The following is a 20,538-nucleotide window of genomic DNA, read 5'->3' on the forward strand; positions in this document are numbered from 1 at the left end:
TGGCACTTTGTACAGTGACCATAATCATGTGGAAACTGCTAGACAGCCTCTCACTGTGCATAACGAGAAAACCCATCATAAAGCTTATCCCTTCTTCTGTTTGGGGACCATTAATGGTCAGTTCCTATCCCAAGGAGTGCACACTAATCTTTAAAAACTGTTGTTGGTCATTGTCATGAAGTCTGTGAGGTATAACCCCTTCTCTACTTGTCCCGTTCCCTGACAGCAACACTTTCTTCGAAGTGAAGTCCATCTCCAACCAGGTGTGGAAGTTCCAGCGCTATCAGCTGATCATGACCTTCCACGACCGTCCTGTCCTTCCTCCCCCTCTCATTATTTTCAGCCACATCTACATCATCCTGAAGCGCCTCTGCTGCCGCTGCAGGAAAAGACAAGAGGGGGACCTGGACGAGCGAGACCGAGGCCTGAGTAAGTCCGCTCTTTGGGGTCAAGGAAGCATGTGAAAGACGGAGTTCTCTGAGTGAAGCGGAGACGAGTTATTCCTTGGTACGTCTCAGTGGGATCAGGGTTAAACACTGATTCAAACCTTGTGTGACAGAGCTGATCCTGAGCGAAGAGGAGCTCAAGAAGCTTCACGAGTTTGAAGAGCAGTGTGTGGAGGAATACTTCCAGGAGAAAGAGGATGAGCAGCTGTCATCTAACGATGAGCGCATTAGAGTGACGTCAGAAAGGTTAGCTTCTCTTTTCTTGTTTTTTTTGACCAAGCTACTCAGAATCCCTGCTCCTGAGAATGCATCCACTATTAAAATAAAAAAAAACCTTAACAGACAGGTGAAATGGTTCCTTTACGTTTTCTACTTTTTTACAAACCACGGATAAGTGGATTTGTTTTTTATGAGAAATTGCAGATTAATGGATAAATGTGTTTGTTTTTAACATATTTCTTACTGTCAGCCTGGCCAGTACCTGGATGGGAGACCTCCTGGGAAAAACTAAGGTTGCTGCTGGAAGAGGGGTTATTGGGTCCTAAAACCCCATTATAGTGATGGGAACACTACACTAATAAGGCTCCGTCCTTCCGTTGAGACATAAAACCAGGGTCCTGACTCTGTGTAGTTATTATAAACCCAGGTAGTTCAAAATTTCTGGAGATTTCCAGCTTGTCATTTCTCAAAAAAGGTAGGGGTGTTAACCCTGGTGTTCTGGCCAGATTTGCCACCTGGCCTTTACAAATTGTGGCCTCCTAATAATCCCCATCTTTGAACTGGCTTCATCACTCTGTTCTCATCCCCACTGAGAGCTGGTGTGTGGGGAGTGTACTGGTGCACTATGGCTGCTGACGCATCATCCAGGTGGGGCTGCACACTGGTGGTGGAAGAGGGGAGTCCCCATTAGCTGTAAAGCACTTTTAGTGAAGTGTCCAGAAAAACACTATATAAGTGTAAGGATATTATTATCATATTATTTCATCACTGAAGATACTTATCCCTTACTGCACTCATTGATTAATTGTACCGATCAAGTAGATCATGATATAACTGCTGGAGATCTGTTTTAGGAGTCAGGAAATGAAAGCTCAAGTGTCTCATCATAAAGACTGGCTTTGTTAAAAAAAGGTTTTGAAAAGGATTAATTAATAAAACGGTGCTTCAAATCCACTATATATATATACAGCATATGCACAGCTGTATTATGTGTACTGTACCTATAGATCAAAATTTCTGGAGATTTCCAGCTTGTCCTTCTGAACCCTCTGTATTTTTTGGCTTTCCCAGAGTTGAAAACATGTCGATGCGACTGGAGGAAGTCAACGAGAGGGAGCATTTCATGAAGGCCTCCCTGCAGACGGTGGACCTCCGCCTGGCCCAGCTGGAGGAGTTCTCCGGGCGGATGGCGAACGCGCTGGAGAAGCTGGCCGGGGTCGAAAAGTCGGAGCTGACCCACGCGCGCTCCCGGGCCTCCTCCGAGTGCGACCCCACCTTCCTCCTCAGGCAGAGCAGCGTCAACAGCTCGGACGGCTACAGCATCTACCGGTACCACCTAGACGGGGACGACCACTCGTGGGACGATGCCGGCTCTTCCCTCTCGCCAGGAGTGCAGAGGAGGCACTGCAAAGCCAAGGAAGAGAAGGAGGCTGGGGAGAGAAAGAAGCAGCTCACTCCTGAATGCCAAGGCGGCTATTTCCATTCCTCCAGTACCAGTGCAGTGACCACAAAGGACTGTGGCCAGGTCACAGATGTTACCCCGGATCCCAGACACCCGGGTTCCTGTGTGGACATCTTAATTTCTTCAAGTGATCAGAAAACCCAGCTAGAAGCAGACAGTTCTGATCCTCACAGACACACAAGACATCCAGAACCCACAGCCAACGGCCAGGCTGCTGTCCGCGGAGTGCTGGGAGATAGGGGCTTGACAGTGGAAAGAGCAAAACTGGAGGCTGCCGTCTCTTACCCTCTGGAAAGATCCAAAGCCTTGCGGTACTATCCCTCACAAACTTTTAGTACGTCTCCCTCCTCTGCCACGAAGTCCAGAAGTAGTTTCATATTTCCTCCGGCCACGGGTGAAAATGTACCCGGAGACGAAGGAATCTGGGGCCGGGACTGCAGCTCTCTTATGGACCAGGTGACCAAGTCTCCAGCGGGACCGTGGACGGCTTGTTTGGAGCCTCAGGCTCAGCCGGGCCTCCTTGGCCCGTCTCCCTGGCTCTCCATCACGAAGCCGCCCGCTCGCGACAATCGTGGGATCCCCCTTTCGGAAGCCGAGAGGCAGGCTGAGATAAAGCAGCAGGCCGTGGGCACAGAGGAGGAGAACGAGCCCTGCCCAGCAGAGGAGGGCAGAACGGACATGGACCACTTGTTTGTGGCTGAGGACAGGATGTATCCCTCTCTCAGGTCGAAGAGTTTAAATGCCAACCCCAGGAAGATGAAAACCAGGGGAGACAGCGCAGAGAAGCTCCGCGCAGCCAGCAGTGTCAAAGACATCGTGACAGCATGTAGCACCATGGAGGAGGAGGGCAATACCGAGACACCGATGGAGGAAGGATTGAAGAAGAAGTCAGCTGAAACCGATTGTTGATGGTCTCACGTGCTTCAAAAGGGATGTGTGAACACTAGTGTTAAAGCATATTTCATACCTAGTCCATGACGTACAGGGGTGAATCAAAGGCAGTATTTGCCATGCATTCTCCAACCAATTCTGTACAGTACATTGACAGTGAAAATGAATTAATGCCAGTGAAGAATGAAGGTGAGAAAAAAGGACCAGGGATTTAGTAGTGTTAATTAATTGTGAGAAACTTATTGTAAGATTGACACTTCAGAAATGGAACAATGTTACGCTCATATATTATTTTTGTTCTTATCAATAGTCATATTTGAATGGTTTTAATATCCATTCTCTTCCAGGACTTAAAAATAAAAGGTTTTCTGGACTCTAAATCAGCGTAATTGGTTTTTAAGGTTGGCTTCCACAAAACAATAGGAAAAGTAATGACAATCTCTACTCCAGCAGTTCAGAAAAAATTGTGAAGCACACATCTCAAGAAAGGATAAGTGTTACATAGGTAGCTTTAATAAAAATATGATTGTTTTAGAAGTTTTATCTTGTGAGTTGCAGTGCTTCTCAGCAACTCAACAACTCAGTGCACCTCAGGGAAGTTGTGGGTAAGAGGAAAGGACAAACAAGACTTTTTAAGTATAATGTTGAAGCATATAGTTTCAATACTACTTTCTGTCCCGTAAGGATTACAAAGGACATTTTGGTGGAGTAATGAGCTAACCCATTTCATATACATACACAAACATCAACCTAATGTACATGCACACAGACATACATCTACATACACATACATATACATACTGTATGCACATATATATACACATACACATTTACATCCACATACACACATAAACATACATATATACTCTCTTTTAGGTTGCATTTCAGGTTTCTGAGCGGGTGCAACATTCAATTTACTTAAGCTCACACTTATATTTTGTTTTGTTTCTAATATAGGACACTTTTTAAAAAACACCTTTTAAATTTAATGGAATGCTAACTGGGGAATACAACACAACAAACAATTATTACCCAGGTGTTTTATAAAGATGTCATTACAATATGCTTCAGGATAATTGAGAAAGGGCTCTAAACTAATTCTGTGATACATAGACTGTAATATATATCCTATGTTAAGGGTTTTTATGTTTTACACATTTATTTCTTTTAATGAAAATTAAAAACTTTCCAAATCGATGTGATGATGAGACCATTGAATGAAAAAATATATTTTTTACAGCTGCTAAAATGTTTTCGAAAGAGAGCCACCGTTTCAGTTTGAGCTATGAGCTGTTAACCATTACAGTATATTCTGTTGCGAGAACTCAAAAACTCTGGTCTACCTGCAGCGCCATCTGCTGGTAGCACTGTACAAATAAAGACCAAAAACAATTCAGTTTCTTAATGCAATCTTTACTTGCACATTGTAGAAAAAAAGTCCACAATAACAAAAAAACAATAGCTCTTTCTCTTCTTCACACAATATCAGTACACATTATGATCAGGTTTATGTGTTAAACACTTTACACAGATTTTGAAGGAGCTCTCTGAGACCTGTGAACTAGCTGTTAAGTGTACTTAATACTTAAGGTTCTGTGAAATTCACCAATGTATTAGGATTATACAACTTGCTGAGCTTTCTGTCCACAAATGTAAGATGGAAATTAAACCATACCAATGACATCTGATGTGAAGAATTACTAATTCACTGGGCGATTGTAAAAATCCCCCAAGAATGTTTGGATTTGTTTCATTCAAATAACTTGATGGTTATTAAATTATTTCATTAAAATAACTTGATGAGAACTATCTTAGTCATTTAGTTCCAATACAGCTGTGAATTATGCTGTGACACAGAAATAGCGGTTGACCAAGTATTTGAGGGGATTTTCTGTAATTCTTGAACTTTTTTCTTTAACTGAATTTAAGGGAGTGCTTTCATTGTTACATTATTACGCATCCAAGAACAGTGCATCTCAATCATGGTCCCAAGTCATTTTAAGTGTTTTTGCAGACATCACAGCTGCGTTCTTACCAAGTGGCTGTTGTGATGCGTCAGGGAAAAGTAACTCAAGCAGTTACAAGGCTTAAACAAAATGTAATTATTTCCATGCGTCCAGAAAAGGACATTCCCATTACTAGGGTATGTGCCAGAGATCCTTTGGGCAGGACAGCACTGTTTAAATGAAACCCCTAAAAGCTAAATCTTTGTAGAGTAAGTATTCATCTCAGAAGACTGTTACTGTACATTTCTACACCAGAAGCAGACTATGTTTTAGTGGGATGTGTAAGAACCAGCAGGCATTCTGGATCGAGGTCAAGTTTCAACACAATAAGCAATCCTAGTACAGAGTAAGAAATCCTATCGCTCATACACCTCACACTTCACATAGTAAAATACATCCTTCCATGGGAATTCTGGATCCTCCCATTACAAGCCATGCTATCTGAATGAAACGGACAAAGGCAGCCTTGTAGACACATCAGTCAGTCTTTCGTCTTCGCTTGTGTTAAAAAGACACACCCTTTCATCAAGAACTAATGTGCTGAAGGTAAAGTGCAGCTCCGGAGACACATAATACTGCTGCAAACATTCCTTTCTTTGTAAACAGTACAGGGCAATCATAACACATTTAAATCCTTCAAAGATACACAGAGCAGAATTGGTTATAAAAACAAAATACAATAACATGAATAATTAACAGCAATGCATTATTATTTCATTTTTATTAGCATAAAAGTGGTTTTCCTATGGCGTTACAAATATATATATTCCACAGAACACTGAATTCGCTCCATCACACATAAAAACACTTTGGGCGTAATGGGGACAACTTCAGTGTTTCGTAGTGCACATACAAATGTAATAATAACATAATTAACTCTAAGAAATAAGTATTAATGTATAGGTCGCAGCAGAGAGTTTGACTTGCTGCTGCTTCAAAAAGCACTTGTATGAATATCTGCTTCCACTTCTGTCTCGTCTCAGACCAAGCTAATTAGACACAAGCACACAAGAGCGCATAGACATTCTCATGGCACAGCAATGACAGTGAATAGTTCTCTACATGGCTGACTCAAACTAAACTAAAATGGCATCAGGGCCTGGGTGACTAAAAAGCATTAAGAATCCTTTTGTATTTTTTAAAAAGAGCCACATGAACTTAGGAAATATGTGGTTTTGCGGGGATAAACTTCCCAGCTCCTAGCCAATCATTTGGGTTTTTTTTTGGTCTGCGTTGAGCATACTGTACAACCACATTTTCATCTAATTGTCTCAAACACTGATGAGAATGCCAAATTAAGGGAAAAAGCCCTTGAACCACAGTACAGTCTTTTTCATTTCAGATTAGTATTTCATTGCAGATTAGTAGCTATGATGCAACACACTGTCAAAATGTCCCTAAGAACAATAAACTGTATTAACTGTTAGGCTTCACACAATTTTCAGCAAATGCTAACCATTTTCACAAATGGTGTTTTTGCTTACATACCGAATGCAAAGAGCCATTTCTTTGCCATCTCATCTGGTATTAATTCTCAAAAATAGAACTTTCTTCTAAGCTTAACTAGTGACTTACAGTACATGCAGCACATGTAGATGATGGTGTCTGTCACAGATTATGCTTCTGACAGTAATATACACAGACACAGATCAGGTTTCTGCACTTTTTTCTTGCTTTACTAAACCATAGCCCTAGTTTAGTACAAGGAACAGTCACATACCAAAAAGTTTCATATAAATGCAGTAAAATGTGCTGTATGTTTTGAACATAACATAAAATCAAAGTCTCTCTAATTTCACTCTATATACAGCAGGTTCCTTCAAATTAGGTATTACCTATAATAATCTATCAGTTTGCCATCTGTATTTGCCCAATCATGCCACATTGGAATTAAAGAAGTAATAATGTTTTAATGTTTCTTTATTAACCCTTTACAATTTCTTGCATTAGGAATTATCTTTTCACATACCCCAGCTTGCTCTCCATGAGACACACAGACACACAGACAGGGAGAGAAGCTGGAGGTCAGAGCGCAGGGTCAGCCATTGTACAGCGCCCCTGGAGCAGCTGGGGTGAAGGGCCTTGCTCAGGGGCCCAACAGAGTAGGATTCCTCTGCCGGCCACGGGATTTGAACCGGCAACCTTCCAGTCACAGGCACAGATCCTGAGCCACAGAGCCACCACTCCGCCCTTTTTTTTTTTAATAGGGCTATACTAAACAAATAAAGAACATAATGTTTTAAAATTGGGAAGTTCCTCTAATTCTACCTTGTGTTTGCGTCTTTGGTAAAACAACAATACTGAAGACAGAATGCCCTGATGCAGACATACTGTACAATCAGATCAGTTTTCTGTGAATATCTGATGTGGCGGCATAAATAGGAGCTATCAGCAGTATTCTTTCCTAGAAATTAAAATGCAGACAAAAACATACAAATACACATAACACAGCTCACAAGCATACCAACAAAATGACAAGGTATTTTTCTGAAAGCATAGACAGTAAATAACTCAGCCTTAGCCAACACAACACGTGCCTTGGTTACGCTAAAACAATTAAAAACAACACTTTCCAAGCATGAGTCTCCACATCGTACTGTAGGTATCCATGGTGTGGGTGGCTACATCTACAGAGTCACACTGTTCACTGCGATTCTGAACCTGTTTCCCCCCCCTTTTTGTTTTTACATCTGATCATGAGACGGCGTGGCCTACAGAAATACGCAGCTCTCAGCAGCAGCCAGTAGAATTTCATTCGTAGGCCGAGCGATATTGTGCTTTCAGAAAAGCAGAAAAGGTTGAACTAGTCTATCATGAGGAGTCCATTAGAGCAACGTACATCGAAAGAAGCTGCTCTTCTTTGACCGGTTCTCTGTGATTTTGACAGGGCCACCTCCTCCTGGTGCAGTATTGTCATTCTGGTGAAAAGAACAAGGGGAAACATGCTCTAGTTCAGACGGGACAAGAAACAGGAATTAAACATCTACAGTAAGTGAAAGAATTTTCTTTTACTTTGTCAAACCACCGATTTCACTTATTTTGTAAGCAAGACACCAGATATGGAATATTCTCCCAAGCCTGTAGCTCAGAAAACATCAATTCCAGAGTGCGTATGAACTTGGTGGTTATGGAATGCTTACCATTTTTCTGTTCAGTCTAGTCATGATGTCTCTAGCAAGCGTGAAAAAGGCCTGCAAATAAAGAGAAGCAATGTCAGTGAACTTTTTGACTTTGGATATCTGTCTAATATTTTTTTTATATTTACATATACATGAATAATTGTTTTATACATAAGGGTTTTTCTGCCCTGCTGGCCTACTTTAAAACAGGGTCATATCAGTGTGGCTTGTCTCTTTAAAACATTTCTCAGGTTTGTCACCAAAAAGGTTTCATTACAATTTCAATTAAAAAAATAGAAGTTATTTTTAGCACTTATATTAATTAAGGTAGACTAACAACATACTGTAGTTGTTCCTAGAACTGTATTAGGGTCTCACCTCTTCCACATTTATGCTGGATTTTGCACTAGTTTCCAAAAATTTTATCCCATAGTCTATTGCCAGCTGTAAAAATTGGGGAAAAACAACACACAATTAAAGAAATCATTAATGGATTCAAGTGCATATAAGCAGTATATATAACAGTCACTCATCACTCTGAAAGGAATAAAGCGCACATGCATTTTCATTTACAACATCCATTAAAATAATTTAGCTTCATTATTTTCACAGTACATGTTTTTAGTAATATTTACAAATTAATTTATTAGAGCATTGTAACATATCCCTGAAAACAAAGAAATACTATTGTAAAATGTATCTGGCATATGCATGAATGAATTTCTGTTTTAGTTTATGTGAGATGTTACACCGCAGCGCTCAAAGAAATGCAGAAAAGAAATGGAAAAGACTGTACAGTTTTGGGGAGATCAAAAGCCTTTAGTGTGCTGCCTTACCTTTTCACCCCTCTCTTTGGACACCTGTCTTTTGTCATTCATGTCACACTTGTTGCCCAGAATCATCCTCTCCACATCAGAGGAAGCGTGCTGTGATCAGATTAAAAAAAACACCCAATGTGATGTGTTTTCATTTCGCTCTGTTCTCTGCTGTTCACTTTCTCGCTGGAATTGACACACTCTTTGCTAGAGGATGTGTCAAGATTGTTACGTGGAAATGCAGTTCTGATTTACACCAGTATGTGGCAGCAACGTGGACATAAAATTAAATAAAATTCATTATGTTCAGCTTTTAATTTAGTTTTACACAAACCTTGCTAGTTGTACCATTTTTAAAGGTTATCCTGAATGCATATAATATAGAACTTCAATACTGCCTTGATAGCTTATTAACCCCTCACCCCATATAAGGTGACACAATAAGTCTGCAACTATTCATAAAATGTGCATATATTCGGATATGCACAGAGTATAAAGGCAGTATAGTGCATTTATGTGCTGATACTTTATTCAGTACCATGATATGCACAAGAATCTTAAAAAGATAGAAGAAATGTTTCAAATAAAAAATATAATTCAGAGGAATTATTCTTAGTTACATGACCAGTTAAGTGACAACTGTTCTGACACTGGTGCAGTTAAGGAAATTGCACACTTTCAAAACTTATTAGTTTAAGTTTTGAAAGGGATTTTGAAAAAAAATCCTTCAATACTACTAGTGCTGCTACATACCAATTAGGAGCTAGACCAAACACTGCTTTGTCTTTTACATTAAGGAGCCCCTTGGTCTGCAGAACCTACTGGTGACTATAGGCTTGAAGCGACTCACCTCTTCAATGTTCCGGATCCAGTTTTTTATGTTCTCAAAAGATTTCTCATTTGTGATGTCATATACCAGCATGATGCCCTGCGTATGAAGAGGTGAAAATTGAGAGACCCCAGGATTCTCAAGACCTGTGTACACTAGCAATGAACGTCCAGTATTGTAAATCGTACGCTGAATGTGAAGATCACTGTATGACATAATGAAATGTTCCAATTTTGCCTCACATCTCAAAAATATTTGTTGTGCTATTAGGGAAAATATTTCTTCTAAGGAAGTGTAATCGAATGTGTATATCCAATGCACTCGTTTACAATGCTCACTAAATAAATTATTGAAAACCAAGCAAAGCTCCAAATACGTTTATCAAAATAGCATCATCCACTAGGCATTGTACTGTTTTTTTCTGAGGCTAATAAGCAAAAAGAAAATCAGTGTATTTTTTAGAGCGGGAATATGCAAAGAATTATCTGGATGTTTTTAAGGGAGGGATGTGAAACTCCCTTAAGAAGCCAGTTGTGCAGACACGTGTTTCTAAAGTATGATGACTTCATCATGTCCTTTGCTGTTAAACACTGCACTAAACTTTTCTGGTGCCAACAAACAGGGCTTGGCTTAAATGTTCAAGACCTCGGGGATTTCAGACTTCCTTGCCAAGACTATAGCTGAAAATTACTGTCAGACCTGGGGTCTCACCAACACAAAACAAGAGTAAAAAAACTACTAAGCAGCAAGCAGCTTCATTTCATTGTGCAGATTATTAAATCAGCTTTTGGCAATCTAATACTTGAAGGACAATGTCGTGAAATAAATAAAAGGTGTTGCACTTTTGTATGTTCCAAATATATAATGAAAGTCTCACCATGGCTCCTCTGTAGTATGCTGTTGTGATTGTTCTGAACCGTTCCTGTCCAGCTGTATCCCTGGAACAGACACATACACCAAGACAGAAAATTAAAATAAATTCATTTCTGTTTTCTTATAAGTACAGCACTTATTTTTACTGCTGGGTTTCTAATTTCCAGTGCCCACAGCTGAGACATGAATCCATCAGACGTTTATTCCCATCCTTGTGATAATCTCCTTTAAGATGTTTCAAAGACCATCAGAAACTAAGAGCCCGACTACATTCTTGGTCATTGCACACTGCTCACCACACTACCTTTCTGAATAGCTCGACTTTCCAAAACAAAGCTACACGTTACTGTATGACATGGCTTATCTAAACAATGAAAAAATGGCATACAAATTCCTAGCAATATTCAGAAATGAAGGAAGCAGGTCAGTTTCCTTGCATAAGAAGAGCAGCCTACTTCTAAAGGTGTAGTACTGGGGAGATACATGGACAGTGAGATGTCAATGTCAGTGAGGAAGGTACTTAAACTGTATAAAGAGTACCGCCAACAGAGTCAACTGTTGCTGTTTATGAGAAAGTATGCGTATGGGCCATGTTTTTAATTAAACATACTGCAATATGTTAATATTTGTACAACCTAAAACTTTTTTACAACACAATTTAGCAATCAAGCCTGCCATATGTCATAGTCTGTAACAGAGCCAGTACAAGATATTAAACAAATGTGTCCAAAAGCAACCAACGATCTCTAGAACCACCAAAACAGCACCTAACAGATAGAGCTTTGCTAAATCTAAATATACAGTGTTGAGTCTTTTTGATAAAAGCAATTCAGATCAACACTCGGTAAAGCTGTTGTTGGCACTTTAATTTGATCACCATTAAAGATCAAATGAGAAATGAAAAACTATAACATACTTCTCTGAGTGATAACATTGCATTCATCTGCAAAAAAAAGAGAAATATTACATTTAACTTACCATATCTGAAGCTTTATTTTCTTCCCATCTAATTCTATTGTCCGGATTTTAAAGTCGATTCCTGAGAAGAATGCAAAAACATTTTTTTTTAATGGTTATCCTTTCATACGGAGAACTACTAGAGATAAGCTATTCTGCTATTCTATATAGTATATAAGTCATAACATGTTGGTCTTCGTCAACTCAACCTTAACCTTAACGGCAATTTAAAGTAACTCCACTGAAAAAATGGACAATCTGAAAGGTGACAAAAGTGACAAAAAAGTCAAGTTATTATTTAATGGCATGTAAACAATGTTAAAAATAACATAGATCAGTGATGTCAGCCACTGGGTTGCTAATTGGCTCTTGTGGGTCTTAAGCAGAAATGAAGATTTGTTATTAATACTCATCAGTTAAATAACAACGACCTGAAACTATTCCAGGCAAAGACAGAGCATAACAGACTTCTCAAAAGGTTAGAGAAAAACATATCAGTTTTTCAGTGTTAATGAAATAAAGATAATTAAAACAGACATACAGTAACTCCACAGTACAGTCATTTTAACTCTGAACTGAACAATTATATACTTATGCATCATGATTTGTAATTGGTCTAATTCTACTCAGCTCATAAAGATATACCTCATTCACCTTAGCTACAGTTATAAAATGTTATAAAAAGTCTGACTGTCTTACTAAGAATAAACCACAGCCTCTTGTTTAAAAAGCGCGCATCAAACCATTAATTAGCCTACAATAAGATAAGATCCTCCTCAGAAGTTTTCAGAACAATCAGAAACCCATGAAAGCAAACAATTTGTGTTTGATGTGAAATCAAATTGCAGTAAAGTTCTTTCCATACAAAAAAAAACAGGCTGCTGAACTACATTATGTGCAAAGAAAATTAACAAACGCACATAATGTAGTTCAGCAGCTTTTTTTAATAATGGAAATGAGCCAGCTTCTTAAAGCGTTACCACATCCCAGAGAAAAGTGTTTGGTTGCCTATAAAAAATGCCGTGATTTACAGGAAACTCCTCAGTCATTCAGAAGCAGGTCTCTCTAAACTCATACACTCAGCTGTAGACATCCAAACCTCATCTTGGCATATGCATACAGGAAAGCGTCAAGGTGATTCCTAAATTCTGAACCTTCATGATCCCCATGCTTTGTAATGTAATCACCACTTAAGAAATGAAAGGGCATTACAGGAAAATTGTACAGGTTTGAATGGTCATAGAAATTTCCTGGTTATACAGAGATAACCTTGAGAATTCATGAATCATTAGAGAATGAATCTGTCAGTTATTTCTATACCAATAATCAGCTTCAATCACAATCAAAACCTAGAGGATCAGCTATTATTGCTTGAAGCCCAGAATGCTAAAGTCAGTCTCAGACTGTGAATTAATAGTGCAGGGCACAAAATACAATGTGTTAAAAAATGTTAGCAGTGGACTTTCTTCCGCAGGGCAAAGAATGTCTGAGCTATGGACTACAGACTAAGGTTGGATCGCAAAACCTCTATTCTGTACTACCGCAAAAGCATTTAAGCTTAAATACATTTTGGAAGTTTGCCACATGTCTTTACTCTGAGTCTCTCCAGCGAAGACAAATTTCTTGGATTATGATTTTGAAATGACCTTTTCAATCCCATTTACCAGAATTGGGATGATGAAGCTGAAGAACGGGCCGCCATCACTAATTTTCTAAACCTCACTTGTTGCTTTGATTGCCAAAAGAAAACATACAGGCTACAAATATTGAATTTACAATCATTTTTAAACAGTAAAAATATAAGCTGTTCTTTATAGTTTACCTGGTGGAATAAACAACACTGCACGTTTGATTTCAGTATTGCCTCCTAAAAAGACTATATTGAATTCTCCTCTCACTTCTAGACTTATCACTAAGCACAGAGGAGCTGGAAATTGTGCTGGTCTTCATGAGACCTCCATTCCACTGGTGGTGTTTTATGGTTTAATAATTTACTATATAAACAGCTTATATAACACAAGAACTTCACGAGCAGCTGCTAATTCTTATTATTCACAAAATGATATCCCACTTCTCAGAGATCTGTGCATCTCGTTAATTCCTTATCTCAGACACAGATTTCTCTCAAATAAAAAAAAAAAACTTAAGCAGCTCCATAACATAAGCTGATCCTATGCAACCCTTGAGTTACGGACTGGCTCCTGACCTAGATAACAACTGGACAAGAGGGTGCATTCCAATATAAATCCCAGAATCGAATCAGTCAAAACATCAATGAATAAAAGTGTGTGAGATCACCATTGCAGGCTTCTCAGGTTGAGCAGGAATTTTATCTTAACATACAGTATGTGCATGTGTACATTCACACTGAGAAGCATAATTGACAGGCCAGATGTTTGGATACTGTTGAGTGCTTTTTTTAAATCACTCTTTACTTCTAACAAGAGGAGTTAAAATGACTTCCTTTCATGTTCAAACCTGGGTGACAACTCATGTGACACATGGATTCTATAACACATTCAAACTATATCATATCTACAACATAATTCACAAATATTTAGACTTACAGTGAGCCTGAATGCCCACTGAGCAGGAAGGCAAACAAAATGGCTAAAGTCTCATAAATTTCACATGAAAGGAAGTGGTGAGCTTCGCAGCAACTATAAACCTTACAACAAAAAGTCCACCACTTCCGTTAAGCAGACACTGCAACTAAAAGCACAATACAGGTCTGCGTCTGTTCCCCTACTATCACCTTTGGTATCCTGTATAGTGTTGCAAAGCTACTATTGGTCAGTGGCCAGAGATTCATAAATATAAACTATTTCTTGCTTCATTCCAACAGAAAACAAGAGCTGGGGATCCAGATCTCTGGTGTTTGACTCAAGCGTTTAAAGAGCTGCCTCAGACATGCTGCAACTGAAAATCCAAAGCAGACTTTAATAAGGCTGTCAACTGTGAGCCCGCTTGTATAACCATCATAAAAGATTAATCAAGATTTCATAAGTTCAAAATGCAACATGCTAGCAATCAAATGAGCTTCTCAGTACTTAACCAGTTCATGTCATGGAAATCTCAAGTACACAGATTTGCGGACAGATAAAATGCAAGCGTCAGTATTACTGTGTAAAGACCGTTTTATTGCGATTTTCTTTATGACAAGCAAAATAAGTTGTCAAACTTGCTAAAATAACCTTGTCAAGTATTTCAATACAGCTGCCTGACTATGGTCAAGAACATTATTCTTCACCCACCAAACAAATAGGTTTGGATAGCATACAGTGTGCTTTAAACGTATAAAGAAACAGAGTACCTATTTTACCCAAGAAAGCAAGAAGAATGCTGCTTGACTGAAAATAGGAGAATAATCCCAAAGGTGGTGAATTAAGATAACTATGATTCAATTTCCCCTCTTCTGAAAGCCTGAGAATTACACAATAAGGGGCAAAATTTCATTACGTGTGATTCACATATCAAAAAGGCAGCCGCTCAAGAAGAAAAAGTGATCTATTTCATACTTGCACTTGTAACAACCAGTTCTGTCACAACCGAAGCAAAGGAAATGGAACAAACGAGTGTTTCAGGCAGTAGTGGAAGCCTGCAGTGTGGACAGGATGCAGGACATTGACCTCTCTCTCTCCCACTCTTGTAAGAGGAAGTGAGGTGGCTGCAGTTCCCATAGTAAGTAGCTGATCCCTCCCTGATTATTGAACAGGCTGAAGAATGCAGAACCCTCCCTTATGACACTCAACCAGCTGACTGTCACAAGACCCAGCTGTGGCCTCTAACAGAACAGCCTCTGTTCATTTTGTCACCAGAATGAAATATCAGGGGTTAGACACTTCATATTCTACAGTTCAATATGATAAAAAAAGACCCTTTGGTGATCCAGTCACAACCACAGAGCACAAGACACTTTCTCTAATTCAGCATGGCAGTGTAGGTAGGATCTCTGCAGGTAAAGCCCTTATAACCACAACATCAAGTTCTGTGTGCAGATGTACCCTCTCAAAGTCACAAGCATAACCATCATTTACTCCAGTTCTTACATAGTAACCAGAGTCTTTCATATCCATCAGATCTTAGGTTGGTCAGATATTACAACATTTTGTGTTTGGCCCTTAAAGGGTATAAATACTCTTTTATTTTCCCTTTTATTTCCAATAGTAGAAACAAATGCTTCATTTTCCTCCAAAGTTAGTCCAACAACACTAAACAATTAAAGTCATCTGAAAGGAACATAATGGAGCAGATCCTCATTATCCAAATACAATCAGCACCCGTGGAAATCAGAAACCTTATTTGTGCACACAATCCCTCCCTTAATCTAGCCTTGAAACGTTTGAAATATATAGTATTACGTAGGTGCTCACGAAATGGGTTTGTGGAGAAAGAAAATATTCCTAAAATATGAACAAACAAATACGATCAAAACAGGATTCCCGCCTCAGAGCATGAGCAGAACTGGTCACATCTCCTAATGTCCTCTGTGAAGGCATCAACGTAGCCACTACAGAAACAGTATTTCCTGCTCTAGTTCTTGGAATTGCATAAAATATTTAAGATGAAATATTTATTTTATGGACACAGTTCTGTTACTTTCACTACTGCTCATAAAAGAGGGGGAATCGGTATCAAACTGGTAAATAACAACCACAGCTAAAAAGCACTTAGGACTGTAAGAATAAAAAGGTTACATAACTCACAACAGACTATAATCTTTTCTAGTTCTTTCATTAATCGCTTTCTAATCTGATTAGTGTACCTTTTTAAATGTATTTATACGTTATGTTCATGTGCATTTTGCAACACAAAAAAGAAAGGGCTTTGATTTTAGGCTTTCGAACACGTACACAAGGCAGTTCAGCTGGGTGTTCCTCATTTCAGAGAATCACAATTCTGCATTATGCATAAAGTCTATAAAGGATGAGCCACCTTGGATACTGAAGTGAAACAACAATCTGCTGAAAGTGCTGCTTCATAATATTACACACACTGCTAATTAAAGAAGTGCTGTCACCACGTGGAACAAAATGAGCAAAGTCAAGATAACTCAATACTTCCTGTTTTATAGTCAAGCAGAAGTGCCTTACACAAAGCAGCTTTATAACAAAGATAAATGGAAACCCAGAACAGCCTCTAACCAGCAGGAAAAGCAAAAAGAATCACTTGGACATCTCAGACATGTAATTATTTACTAGCTTTAACTTCCAGAAAGGACTGACCCTGCCATTGACAGGAACTGTGTCAATAGGTCAGGCATGATTACATTCAGCCTTGATCTGCTTGCAGATAGGCAGATTGACACAGGCAGATCATTTGATTTATTCCAGGAAGCAGACACTGGAGGACATAAAGGAGCAGGTAGAGGGTTTATTCCTGCAGAAAATTAAAGAAATTAAACACAATGTTTCGGCTGTGGAGCCTTCTTTGGGTGTGAGGCTCCACAGCCGAAGAAGTCAAAAAATGCATTTGAGGGCATTTGATCGGGTTCTGTGTGCATTTCAAAGTCTCATCTTTTCTTCTGGGCTGCATCCATGAAGGTGTTCATTCCTCTGGCAGCCTGAAACCATTCTCTTTTTAAAAAAACGTATTATTTAGTGATGCAAAGATTTACAAACAGGATGCATCCAGAACTGCAAAATAAATGTTTGCCTTCAGCTTTCATTTTTGTTACATTATCTTTATACCATATAAAATAAACTATTTACATTATGCCAGAAGATATGGTGGGGGGGGGGGGGGGTTTATACAAGAAAATACAATTGTTTATTGAGAAACACAACAAACAACAAAATTGTCCACTCAGAAATATTACTGTGTATTCTCTCATAAACTGAAATCAGGTCTCAGTGGGGAGACAAAATTAATCCATGTTTCCCAGTATTTGCTAAACCTCTCTGCCTGTAACCTGAGAGAAAAAGTTACCTTTTCCATTATACAGATTTCATTCACAGCATCAACCCATTGTTCGTGTGTTGGTGATTTTGTTGCTTTTTTTACTAGCTGCAAACAGAATCCCTAATATATATCTACCCTTTACTTCAATATGATCAAAGTCAAAATTGTCCAAATACATAACAGAAAATTCAAATGGTATGTTCACATTTACTATATCGTTAAGAGTTATATGTAGAGATTTCCAGTCCTGTTGTATTTTTGGGCATGACCAGAATATGTGTGAGTGAGTCACAACCTGCTCTTCAACACTGTGAACTGCTGCCTTTTTGTTGTTGGTTTGTTTTTTTATTTTAGGGCTGATAAAAAAACGGGTCAGATTCTCCCCACATACATTTCTCCAAGACTGTGAACTTGTAGAGCCTTGTTAAAATCTACATATGGAATTCAGCCTGAAACCATCCTGTTTCATTCTACTTGTATTTACTGAAGGAACACCTTGACACCATAGTCTTTCACTGGCTGCCGCTTACTGTTAGACCACACTGACATCAAAACAATATTTATTGATGCTGAGCTGAATTTTGTTATTTCAATAACCTTCCAGAATACAACTAAATACAAGCAGATACTCTTTTTCCTAGTCACACAGCCTGTATGAAAGAGGAGCGCTGGGCTGCCTGGGTAAGAGCTGTAGATTCTGGGCCCTTACTTGTAAACTGGGTTAGACGATCCCTCGTGTAAAGACCTACAAAGCAATACAGCAGGGCTGTACAACTCCAACCCTTGAAGGCCACGGTGTCTCCGGGTTTTCACCTCATCTCTGCTTTTTATGACATATCGGAGCTCACCTTTATCTCGGCTGAACCAGTTCAACGCTTTTCCAAGGTCTTTAGATGCTGATGTGTAAAGAGACCTTTTGGATTCTGGCCCCCCCGAGGACTGCACCTGTGTACCTGTGTACGGTCTCTCCTTACACACCTGTAATGTTAATAAAACTGCTACCAAGGCAGTGTGCCACAGTCCTGGATGGGATGAAATTGCTAATCTCTTCCCTGCTCCCCGTCTTTCATTGCAGGCGTTTTTCAGGTTATCAAGCAAATCATTCTGTCATTTCAATGTCATGTCAGTTCTTGAAATTGTAGAGACGTTAGGTCATTCAAGCATAATGGACAAACGCACATGCTATTTTTACAATCAACACCCCCAACCACTATTGGGGATTTTTTTTTAAAAGTGCAATGGATTACAAGTTACTTGTGTAAAGGATTCTTTTTTGTAATTTATAGGGAGCTACAGTAAGACGACCACATTAAATTTAAAAAGTCCTCAGTTACAGTGATTATACAGTAGCTCATAGTATGGCTAATTAATGTCAATTAATACATTATCGCATAAAAGCAGTTTCCTCAAGCTTCTATCAATTTAAAAAAAGGACACAGTAACTTGTAATTGTAATGGCCTATTTTTAAAAGGACCTTTCCCTGCCACTTGCCATGGCAAAGGTCTAAAATTACATTGAACGTGCTGCGGAGCTGTGCAGAACGCCAAAGAAAGAAAATACAATTAAATATGGTTTGATCATCATCTTATCGATTTGAAATGAATGGTTTAAAATGTTTATGTATCATTCCATTTCCCGCTTGTGCATTTTGTTTACAAATTGTCTGTGGCAACTTTCATTCTTTTCAAAGTACCTTTTACAAACATATCTCGAGATCTACAAAATGAAATTACTTGGGATGCATAAGCGTTAAACCAATTTCAGCACATAATAATCAGCCCCTGTGCTCCGCAGTAATTTAGTTCCCCTTTTCACTGCATTCCAGTTACTTCACACTGTAATTCTCCTCAACTGTGAATTGGCAATTGCAAAGAACAAACTGAGCAAGCAATAAAGAGTGACAAGGAAGAAACTCATGCATATAAGGCACTGGGAGAGAAAGAACACAATTTAGATTACTTCTTTATTCAAGTCCATTTCTACATTATATTCTATATCATTCTCCATATGATTGTGGGTGTTTTATTAACACAAATTAATTAGAAAATGTCATTGTAAACCCAGATCCTTGTCCCTTAAGTACTGAATGTGTTGACTTTCAATTATGTTTGAAGAAACTGCAATTTCATAAATGTTGCCAAGCAGCAGTATATAGGATGAAAACAGTGTCTTAGGTCAGATTCCAAACAATTTAATTAACTTGACTATTATATCAAATCCCAAGCAATTCTGGAATCTTACATATTACAAATGGAGATTAACATTCTAATTAAATGAATCATCATATAACCTATCTTTCTGCTATTCGGAGAGAGAAATCCCAGAAATAAAAATAACACAAATTCTATTTTTCTCGCAATTATAAAACATTCTCTGGAGCAATGTGTATTCTTTCATTAAACAAACATTTTTCCCCACCACAGAACATTAACTCGGAACTTCTTGACTAAGATGCAGAAATGTTGTCAGACTATTTATCAATCTGAAAAGTGATATCCTGTGGACACTGGGAAAGAATGCATGCTTTTCAAATTGATTTACAACTGCAAGACAAATCATTTTATGAGTAAAATAAACACCTACTTAGCTATTATGAGCCTTATTAAAAAGTACAGTACATAAAATCTTATTGGCCATAACTCAAACAAATAATTCTTAAACTTACAAAAAAGGGGGTTACATACTTAAATTCTCTTTTTCCTCCTGCATCCTTTAGAGCTCACACATTTAGAAGACTTTCACAAAATGTCACACCTGCTCGCATAACTGTGGTCACAATGTTACCCTGCTGTAGGATTAAATCCCACAAAACCAAGAAACGGCTGTTCACCGGTGCTTCCATCACCCAGACAACACCCCACAGGAAAAAATGAGAATATTTCCGAGAGCAGGGATCCAAGTCCGTTCACGAACAATAGATCATGTTTCTGTAAAAATTGATTATTTAAACACATCACCAGGAGAATAACCCAGTTGTTTTAAGCAATACCTAATGGTTCACAACTTAGTGGAGCATTGC

At 38.7% G+C, this 20,538-nt stretch overlaps 2 protein-coding genes across 3 annotated transcripts in view; one reads left to right on the top strand and one right to left on the bottom strand.

Moving 5' to 3' along the window:
- LOC148659416 (transient receptor potential cation channel subfamily M member 1-like) overlaps positions 1–3,398 on the top strand; it is a 51,151-nt gene extending 47,753 nt beyond the window's left edge. The window contains exons 26-28 of the mRNA XM_088641618.1: positions 227–429; positions 560–692; positions 1,737–3,398. Coding sequence (XP_088497744.1) covers positions 227–429; positions 560–692; positions 1,737–3,036 — 1,636 coding nt within the window. The 3' untranslated portion in view covers positions 3,037–3,398. The remainder of the gene's footprint in view (positions 1–226; positions 430–559; positions 693–1,736) is intronic.
- The window catches only part of LOC148659414 (ras-related protein Rab-8B), a 127,546-nt gene that overhangs the window by 98,159 nt on the left and 8,849 nt on the right, over positions 1–20,538 (bottom strand). Inside the window, exons 2-8 of one of the 2 annotated variants that reach the window (XR_015940467.1) lie at positions 11,639–11,699; positions 10,665–10,725; positions 9,809–9,886; positions 8,980–9,069; positions 8,522–8,587; positions 8,165–8,215; positions 7,209–7,942 (exon numbers count right to left, since the gene is read on the bottom strand). Coding sequence is in view for 1 of the 2 variants with exons in the window: in XM_088641616.1 (XP_088497742.1) it covers positions 7,850–7,942; positions 8,165–8,215; positions 8,522–8,587; positions 8,980–9,069; positions 9,809–9,886; positions 10,665–10,725; positions 11,639–11,699 (500 nt within the window). In the remaining variant the exon portion in view is untranslated. Of the gene's footprint in view, positions 1–4,415; positions 7,943–8,164; positions 8,216–8,521; positions 8,588–8,979; positions 9,070–9,808; positions 9,887–10,664; positions 10,726–11,638; positions 11,700–20,538 lie in introns of those variants that run through there. The other variant, XM_088641616.1, reaches the window with a different exon arrangement.

Source organism: Lepisosteus platostomus, chromosome 7 (genome assembly GCF_059453375.1).
Source record: "Lepisosteus platostomus isolate fLepPlt1 chromosome 7, fLepPlt1.hap1, whole genome shotgun sequence".
NCBI lineage: Eukaryota > Metazoa > Chordata > Actinopteri > Semionotiformes > Lepisosteidae > Lepisosteus > Lepisosteus platostomus.